Source organism: Mixophyes fleayi, chromosome 1 (assembly GCF_038048845.1).
Source record: "Mixophyes fleayi isolate aMixFle1 chromosome 1, aMixFle1.hap1, whole genome shotgun sequence".
NCBI lineage: Eukaryota > Metazoa > Chordata > Amphibia > Anura > Limnodynastidae > Mixophyes > Mixophyes fleayi.
Window position 1 is genome coordinate 111066402 of NC_134402.1, and position 10556 is coordinate 111076957.

The 10556-nt window shown below is 39.1% G+C and overlaps 1 protein-coding gene across 1 annotated transcript in view; it reads left to right on the forward strand.

Moving 5' to 3' along the window:
• RNF150 (ring finger protein 150) overlaps positions 1-10556 on the forward strand; it is a 122249-nt gene that overhangs the window by 107339 nt on the left and 4354 nt on the right. Inside the window, exons 5-6 of the mRNA XM_075199395.1 lie at positions 3881-3977; positions 6766-6973. Coding sequence (XP_075055496.1) covers positions 3881-3977; positions 6766-6973 — 305 coding nt within the window. The remainder of the gene's footprint in view (positions 1-3880; positions 3978-6765; positions 6974-10556) is intronic.

Here is a 10556-nt window from a genome sequence, read left to right on the forward strand (position 1 = left end):
ATTGCTTTGAAGGATCAATATATTTAACTCGCAAAGAACTTTTGCCCCATCATGACCATGTCAGCCGCTGCTGGACCCGGTGTCCAATGGTCGACAGTATTGTCTCCTCCACTCTCCTACGTGCTAGCTGATCTTCAGCGCAAACCACATACTATAGGAGTGGGAGCGTGGCTCTGCTTCTTATTTATAGGGACAGTCACATGATCTACTGACATCACAAGTCCACCCCCAATTTCAATCAGCCTGCCTCTATAAACCTGCTCTGAGTATTAGCATCTTACCTGTGCTTCTGCGTTTCTGAAGCTCTGTGCCTTGTTCTTGTGTATTTGACCTTGGACTGTTCCTGACAATACATCTGCTTGCTAAGTTTGGTTCTGATCCTGTTCCGTTCCGTTCTGACACAGCTTGTCCAGACGTTCCTTCCAGTGATAGTATTGTCATCTCCACAGTCCACAAGGACGATTGTCACATCTTGGGGCAAGACAGAGGGCTGTTTCCCGCAAACTCGCCAATCACGTAGAGCAACCTCAGATATTTAATCGTCACGTTTTTCTTACTATGCCAAACACCTTACTGTGGGATTTGCATCCAGGCCTGTTGTACTAACCTTGCCAACTTCAGAAATGTTAGTACGATGCTGCATGGTTGGTGGTTAATGTGCCCAGGAGTGTCATATTAATGGGTATCTTGCTAGATATGTTGCATAGGATAATGCCCAGTGGTTTCTTACCTTGTAATCCTTCAGCCCTCTACTCCACCCTTCATGACTCACCATCATAAGATGCATTGCCCCAGCAGCACTATGTCACAGACCGCTTCTCTCATTGTCTTCTCTTATTTATATTCATCAACTTCATCAACATACATTTTGGCAACATTTTTGTTTTCTTCTCTCCATGGGTGTGAGCCGTGGTCTCTATGTTCAGGAAGTGATCTTACGGACCAGCCACTGACTGTCCAGTTCTCTGCCTAGTACTCGATCTGACTTCTTTCTGCAATTAAATTAGTGAATTTTTACATCTCCGTACCTCATAGAGCCTAGTTATGTAAACAACAATAGTTCTGCACTACTGTTACCATGCAGTACAAAAGCGGATAACATTTTCCTTGCTGTTTCTGGGATGCTTATCTTGGCTAAGCTTCCCGACTTCACTTGATGTTCACCTGCTCTGATCTTGGCCTAGTCTTGATTATTTACTCATGTTAATGATTCTGATTCCATAAAATAGCAGCTAAGCGCAGCCACGATGGCTGTCTCATCGCCTCCAACAATGTGAATATAAACAATTATTATTAATATTATTATTATTATTATTATTATTATTATTATTATTATGCTTCAATGCTGCCTGACCCTGCTCTTTTATTTCTCTTGATAGATGGTAGTTTAGTTGTTTCTTAGTCATCATCCTCCTAATTAGTTTCCTTTGGGGGGATGTGACCTGTAATCATCCCACAGTGCGGTCCAGTGGCACAGAGGGTCTACTTCCTCACACAGATCCTGTATCACAAGTCACACGACTTGACGTGAGGATGCCACTGGCTTTTCAATGGTCAGTGACGTTGACCGGTAGGAGCCTGGCAATGCAGTCACCTGATTTCATGTTAAGTGTAAGTAAGTGACAGAGTGGCGTGGCCACAAACAACCAATAGCACAGCTTTCCACCAAGGATTTCTCAACAGTTTTCCCCCACATATTCCTCACCATAAAGATAAAGTACAATTCAGTAGTCAACAAATGCACATCAAAAACGAACTTTAAATACTTTCAAAAGTTGCATGGAGGTGAATTCCCAGAGAGGAAAACACAAACACAAAATCTTTTTTTTTGTTTACAGGATATTATATAAATAAAATATTTGTATACAAAATAGATAACATAGGATTAAAGCTATGTATAAATATAACATTTATACCTATTGTAACTATTGATCGTGTCAGTTTACATTGTTTCTGACAGCTGTTTGTGCTAGAGCAAGCATGTTATATTTTAAGTGGTTTATGTAATGTTTTTTAAAATCAATCTTTTCACTGAAAGCACCATGAAAATGCATTCTGCTTTTTGTCACTTGCAGGACAGTAATGGTGGTATTTTATCAGGATTACATAGGAAAAATAATCTGCCTCTGGACATAAGGAAAGAATTTCAGTAGCTGATACAGACATATCACTGCAAGCATGAAACTAAATACAATAAGGTTATACTTGTACAGAAATATGATGACAAAATATTCTGTTTACATTCATTATCAGATACAAAAAGTTATTTACAAAGCTGCAAATTCCATTCTGTGCCCGTTTGTACAGGATAGGGCTTGAATTAGCATGTCAGGGTGGCAGACAATGCGGGAGTATGAAACGTTGTTATTTGGAGTTGGAGGGGTTGGTAAATCAGGACGTTTCAAGCTGAATGCGGGCTAGTTATTGTAATGTATAAACAAGAGTTTGTTTTACAGAAGAAAATTGTGTTTGAAGCTTATTATTACATTGGTTGAAGTGCTCTTACAAACACAGAAACACACTGGAAGGTGCCATTATAAGTATAGGGATGAGGCCTCTGTTCTGGACCTCAAAGGTGGTGGAGAATTCAAGTTCTGTTGCAGAGTGAAAAAAAGATGTGTCCTCCGCAAAGAAGAGAGCACCTCTGTAAATGCACTGTCGATACACTTGTGTTTAAATAATCCCATTTCACAAATTAAACCTCCTTTCTGTATTTCAGTGCAAATCTAGGTGCACTTCTCTGCTTAATTAGGACACATTCCATCACTGGTAAAAATGTTAGCACCCCTGCAGGTGCTTCCATCTGGGCCGCAATCCATGTGCTTTCCCATAAAACTGGATGCAGTTGCACAAAGGTAGCCATGACATCACAAAAGAGCATTCGTGCTGCGGTTCTCTACTTTTGCAGTTCATGTTTACAATTCTTTTGAGTATATGCCATACTTGGTAACTCTCCCGGAATGTCTGGGAGACTCCTAAAATTCGGGTGGGTCTCACAGACTCCCGGGAGAGCTGGTAAGTCTCCCGCATCCCGTGGTGAAACGCGTCATTTTGGCCCCTGCCCCCAGCGACAAAACTGCATATTTGTTGTGGGGGGCAGGGCCAAATTGATGCGTACAGGCCGTGCCCCACCCTCTCCCGTCCTCTAGGCACGCCCCCTCTCCCGGATACAACTGGCCAAAAGTAGGCAAGTATGGTATATGAAACATATACCTGTCACCTGCCATTTGGGGAAATACCAACATACAGCTACAAAGATGTGTTACAGATCTTGGAATATAGCCCATCAGTCTTTAATTACTGAGACCTGCTTGTTCCAATAAACCAGAGACTGTGGTGGTGGCTCGTCTATCTAAGTGTTCCTACCATTGTAGCAGCTTCATTTCCTGTGTCCTATATCTATTTCAGTAATCTAGCAGCAAGGAATAAGGCTTCTTACAGTCTGCATAGTCTACCCATTTTCCTCAGGTTCAATTGAACAATAGAGAGCAGAGCAGGGTAGTATCAATGCTTCATACACTTTTGCTGTTATTGAATGTAAAAATAAAAGTACTATCTTGCATACTACATGCTGGTGTATTGTCTGGGGTTCAACAGAGATTCTGGGTACCTGCAACCCCTCTGAACACACTACTTAAGTTGTCTGTTTATATATTGGTTCAATATGTAGGTAACAGGTACATTTCAAATCTTGTACCAAAACTAACTGGTATTCCGCTTTATTTTTACTACCCAGTTCAACTTGTAGAAATGTAGTCACAGTAATCATTGAGCCACAGACAAAGTATCTATGTCCTGAGTACTGTAAAGTTTGTCTATGATATACTGTAGGCTATTCTACAATGAATTCATATGATGTGTTATTTTGTTCTTACTGCAGGCATCTCTTTCACAAATCTTGCGTGGACCCTTGGTTGTTAGATCACCGCACCTGTCCAATGTGTAAAATGAATATTCTCAAAGCTCTGGGCATACCGGTAAGACTATAGGACAATAATGATCACATTGTATTTCTGCGTGTACAGTGGAGCTTTCATTATTCCTACTCAAAGGGGTAAGCATGAAGCTAAACCATTGAAAATTATTGAAAAGTTGCATGTCAAAGTACATATGGCACCTACATACAGAACCAGCCTGTTTCCCGGCACACTGATGAACAATGTACACTCGTTTTGTCCCCTCTTCATTCTAGCATGTGTTCCCTTACACATGTGCTGTCTAAGTATTTTAATGAACAACTGCTTACAGGGCAAATATTTTTCAAAAACGATGTCATCTAACAGTGTCTATGGTGCTTCCAGGAAAGCTGCAGGGCACAAATACATTTTTGGAGGGCCACATATAGTCAGTTGGACAGTTCTGCTTTAGACTATAAGCTCTTTTGTGCATGGTTTTTCTTCCATTGCTTGTAGTATATTAAAATTATATAATTGTTTTAATGCCTTGTATGTTCTACCTACTTTGTGCAGCACTGTGGGAGATGGTAGCTCCTTATAAATCAATAATAATAATTTTGAGGCCTGGAACAGCATTCATGAGAATGTAGCTGATGAGCTCTTCTTGAGTCAGTGATGTCACTGCTGTCATGAAATTTGTTTTTCAAAACCACAATAACAATTGACAGTATTTTATATATACAATAGAACAATAAACAATGTACCAAGGGCCTGTGCTATTATGATGGGCAAAACCCATGAGCCAAGTAACCAATGCGCCTGACTGCTGGACCCTAACAGTAGGGAGTCCTTTCTACTAGTACCAGTAGCTGCAAGGCTTTTTAGGTGACCCTGCGTGCTACTATGTATGACTTGTTATTGACTTTTTGTTATTTTGTCTATGCCTGTGCTAATAGGAAAACTTTGGAAATAGAATAGTCATTCAGATTCTTTTCCCACTTTAAACTGCACTTAAACCTAAAATGTAAATATATTAAATATGAAAATGCATCTTGTTACACTCCTAAATATACCTATAGAAGTCCCCATATCTCTACTGCAACTGCAAGTAACAGTTGGCTAGTTATTCTTATAAAACTGATAGATGTATATTACATATATCAGTTTTTACATAATCCAACAATTGCTGACTGGAACCTGTCATAATTATTACTTTCTAATTGGATGGACTATAGGGAAAGCAATGGAAATTATCAGCTTTGACTACTTCAGAATAGGGATATGTTAAAAGGCAAATAGGGTTAAATAAAAGTCTGCTGTAGCATATTTTGCTGCCCAAGTGGCACTTCATTGATTGATATGAGACAGACTTTCACAAAAATATGGCAACATCTGAAGGGTTTTTTTGTGAACAGCTGTTCTGAAGAGAAGGTGAGACAGTATGTGTACTGTATGAAGTGAAAAGCAATGTGGAATATAACATCTGATTCTAGTAACAGATAATTTGAATAAATACATTTTTGACACATTTGGTAATATGTCTGCTGTAATCTATAAAAGTCTCTTGTTGATATGTTATTGAATCCTGACCTTCATTTGGGAACCAAGCTTGTCGGACAGCTGTAAGAGGGCAGAGGGTCAATGCCTGTGGCTGGCATACTTTACCACCTTAGTTCTGTGTATGTGTGGGACAGCCGTATCTGGTTGCTAGATTCTACTTCACCTGTTGAAATTCCAACAAATAACATTTGCACACACAGTACAGTGAGGGGTGAGATTGCAGGTCATTCGCTGCATAGCTGTGATATAACAAAACAGAAATTACTCTTCTGTAAGACTGCTCTTTTACCCCAGGACATTAGCATGTGATTGATCACTTAGGCTCTAAGTACATCATCAATAATGGTTTCATAACTAACATTATGGGAGTTGTTGTTACACCACAAGCTCATGCCCCTGAAAAGTTATATATTTATATATATATATATATATATATATATATATATATATATATGTGCGTGTATATGGGTGTGTGTGTGTATATATATATTTTTGTGTGTGTGTATATATATATATATATATATATATATATATATATATATATATATATATTGTAGAGAGAGAGAAATTATTATTTATCTCTGCTGAAGTAATTTAGATTTGCTTACATTACTATGTGTGTTGAAATGTTGATGTACAAATATCTGTGTTGATCATGGAAATCTACTTATCTAGGATACGCATGTTATTCCTTTATGTATTGCCTATGATGCACCACTTCAGTTTTTATAAACTGTGGGTGTCATGTTTTAGCTGTTTTAGTAGGCAGTCTTTATTTGATTGGTTTCTATAGCTTACTGCACTTTTACCGTTTATAAATACCAATCAACAAAGATGTTTAGCATGATACTAAACTCTCCAAAATAGCAATATACAGAATCATAATTCTATACATTTTCACAATGAAATATTTTACAATGTTTAAATATATTTAATTATACACACCATTAAGATATTTTCATTAAGTGACTCTTTCAAAGGATAAGTCCAACTTTAAGGGCCCAAAAAGTCTGTTTTATAAATGTAACCCTTATCGTATGTGTAATTGTTTGCTAGATACACTCTGCTAGTGAGTGTTTCAAGCACTTACCTTTTCTGCTGATTTTTAATTTTTGATGGACTATGCATATGTAGTCCTCTGTCACAGGATGCTTGCATTAATGACTCTCCCGTGTCATTAAGGCAAGCATCCTGAGCGCATTGTGCGTTTGTTATAAACCGCACATTAATCTGCTCTGCATGCTCCTGAAGTCAACAAGAAGATACTGTAGGACTTTGAAAATGTATTCTCTCTTTTTTTCCCCAACAGCCTAATGCAGATTGCTTAGATGATATCACTCCAGACTTTGATGGCTCAGTAGGACCACCAACCAATCAAATTACAGGAGCCAGTGATGTCACTGTGAATGAGAGTTCAGTAGGTGTAGACCCCACTATCCGTACTGTGGGTGTTCTGCAGATTGTCCAAGATGCAGATGTTCTTCCGCAGGTCGGCGAGGTCAGCTACACTGCAAGCAGTGAGTACTCTTCTCTAACTTTCAGGAAAAACATAATGTTAATGCAAAGTATTGTTTGAAAAATGTGCTGTTTTTTTTTACTTATTTCCATGTTTCATGTACTGGAGTGAAGATCAGAAATTTAAGTGGCTTTGTCATATCTAACTATTAACAAAACAGAGTTAAAAGTATAGGACCAGACCCGATCTATGCCCTGAACATTAGGCAGCTGAAGGACAATGAGTATGATAAGTTCCTCATTGATAAACAAAGTTAGCATTGGTGGATGATTTTAACCAAGTGGCGAAGTTCCTCATTTCTATGTGCAGCCAAAAGTGGTGGTTAAAGTCCACGAATGGATCATGGCTAAGCTTATAATAAGCTTATAATAAGACTATAACTATACCAACAAAAGTACAACAAGACTTGGTATTTTTGGATGATGTTACTGATTGTGAAATAAAAAATAAACTATGCAGCCTTATTCTCTTTATTGATCCATAGTCATATTGGAAAAAAGTTCTGCAGAGCTCATCATCAGCTATTTATATAGCGCCACTAATTCCGCAGCGCTGTACAGAGAACTTACTTACATCAGTCCCTGCCCCATTGGAGCTTACAGTCTAAATTCCCTAACATACATACATACACACACACACACACACACACACACACACACACACACAGACTGGAACAAAACCGGAGCACCCGGAGGAAACCCACGAAAACACAAGGAAAACATACCAACTCCACACAGATAAGGCCATGGTCAGGAATCGAACTCATGACCCCAGTGCTGTAAGACAGATGCTAGCCACTAAGCCACCGCGCTGTCCCAATACTGCTGCAAATCAATACTCATTGTGTAGTGCCATTCAACATAAACTGCTGTTGTTAACCTATTTACAAAGATTCAACAGCAAACCGTGCGGTTTGACATGCTATTACAAGTATCAATTTTTATGTGATTATTATTATGCCTGGAGAAATCGTACTGTATGGACAATGCAGCAGATTCACCCAGGACAATTTCAGGCATTTTAATGACATGTGTAAGTTAATTATCATGAAGCAATCAATTTGTCTATGTTGCCACTGTTTTTCTTTGCTTCATAAGCACGTAATGTGGAAGGCAACGTCCTGGGCAATGAAGGTAGGGCTTAATGTTGACATGAAATGGATGAGACAAAAAGAAGGTTACATTTCATAGAATGGGCGTAAGAAAGATGAGGACATTAGCAAAAGCAAAGACAAAACAATGAAAAGAAATATCCGAGTGGAAAAAAAAAGTGATAAAGTGAATAGGGAGGACGCACATTTAATAAAGGGAAGACATATGCCTCAGTGTGATAATAGATAAGAATGTGTACTGTGACAATGTTACATAATGCTGAGCTTATGAATTGTTTACACTGACTTTTATCATGGAAAGGCAGCATGAGTCTGCTTCTTGCTCTTCTGTTTGATGTATACTGAGTCCCATGACCCTGGGGGTGTTGATGAAACAGAGGACATGGCTCTTTATCTTTGTAGTGAAGAACACACATTTATCTGCTTACATAGCCTTGTATAGCAGCAGCCATGGGACCACTTAACTATTTATTCATTAAAATAAAACATCCAAACACATTGTTGGGTATATTATAGAGAATCATTGGAAGTTATTTACCTTGTAACTGAAGCTGAACCTTCCTTCTTGGTTGTATCATTTGTATTTTTTTTGTATCTGCTGTATGAAAAATATACAGGAATGGTTTTTTTTACTACTGTGTCCTGTAGCCAAGTCAGCGATCAACTGTCAGCTGAATTTTTTTCCTTGATGCTGAATTGAATCTTCAGGGTAGATGAGTTTCCATTCTCTGGAATGGATATTTAGCTACCATGGATCTATATCTGCCAACTTACAAGGTTTAGAACAGGCCTGTCCAACCTGCGGCCCTGCAGGTGTTGTGAAACTACAAGCCCCAGCATGCTTTGCCAGTAGACAACCTGTTGATAGCTGGAAGGGCATGCTGGGACTTGTAGTTTCACAACATCTGGAGGGCCGCAGGTTGGACAGGCATGGTTTAGAACAATGTCACTCAATGAGATAAGCTGCCTCTGTGGTCAAAAATAATATTGCAGAGCCATTGCTAAATAGCACTGGGACCTTATTGGTTAGTGGGTACCAGGGTAAAATGCCCCTTAGGAGGAAAAATAGCTAATTGTATCCTCTTCGTTTAGTGAATATAAAACTATACCCACATATTTATTTACATATATAACTCTGCCCCCTTATTAATACATATATATAACTGTGTCCTTTTAGTAAACAAAAAATATTATTACGTTGGCCCCAATATTATTGATAATATTATTGTTCCCATAATATTTTCTATAGTGCATATTAAATACTTACCTGGAATCTTCTCCATATGGCACCCCCACCCCACCCCCACAAATAAACACATTCACAAAGCGGCTTTCTATCGAGGAGCTCCCACCATGTAATAGTGTCAGGCAAGCCTGCCCACTCAATAGAGGGGCAGCCAATCAGGACTTGTCTCCCAACGGCCAATCAGGTGCAGTCTCTCATCCCCTAGAGGACCTACGCAGATACTGAGTAGCACAGGCTGTTACAGAAGGGGGGCTAGTGGTTTTTTTATCATTTATTTTTTCCCATTCTGACAGACAAGATAGCCCATACAGCATGGAGCCTGAGCTACTTCACTTCTCACAACCACCTCTTTTACCGGCAGTATTTCCAGCGAGTTTTGTAAACATCAGCATGATAAATGTCACAGTTTGTGTTCTGTACATGAAAAAAAATCTGGACAGCAATGTTTTTTCAGCGGATTGTCCTTTGCCAAACTGACATTTTGAAAACTGCCCAAAAATTGCTGAAAAACCTTTAAGAAAGTTCCCCCTATATCTCCTGGCTGAGCGCACTGAACACACATACACACACACACACACACACACACACACACACACACACACACACACACACACACACACACATATTGCAAGCAGGTCTCATGATAAAACAGCAATGCTTTGCACTACTAGACCTGTCAATCAATATGATGCTAATGGTTTCTGGGTAGTACACATGCTGTGAGCATCACAGAGGCAAAGTCATTCAGCAGAGGTGTCAGAAGTTCAGTTTGCATGCACAAATATTATGTAAATCACTCATCAAAGGAAAAAAGGGTCAGAGATTATATTTAGACTAGAATTAAGGTAGTTCATTATTTTAATAAATTAGAAATGACCACCAATTTTTTTTGCAATGTAATGTCTCTGGATTGTAACCTTACTTGTTTAAACAACTTCTGCTGTATAGCCACAGAACAATACCTGTCCCTAATTGTATCAAGAGTAAATCATCTACTATCTGTGAAAAGGTAAACACAGAAAGGCAGGCAGGTCCTGGAACTCCAAGGAAGGTCATTTCTGTCTTTAAATATCAACTCCAGAGAACAGTAAATTGGCATTCACTACCCAGTGATAGCTGAAGTCAGACTGGCGTTGAGATCCAGATCTCTGCCCTGACATTAAAGGGACAATCGGCCCCAGGAGTACTGCCTTTGCCGTGATCTACTTCTCCAGGTCTTAGGGTGCT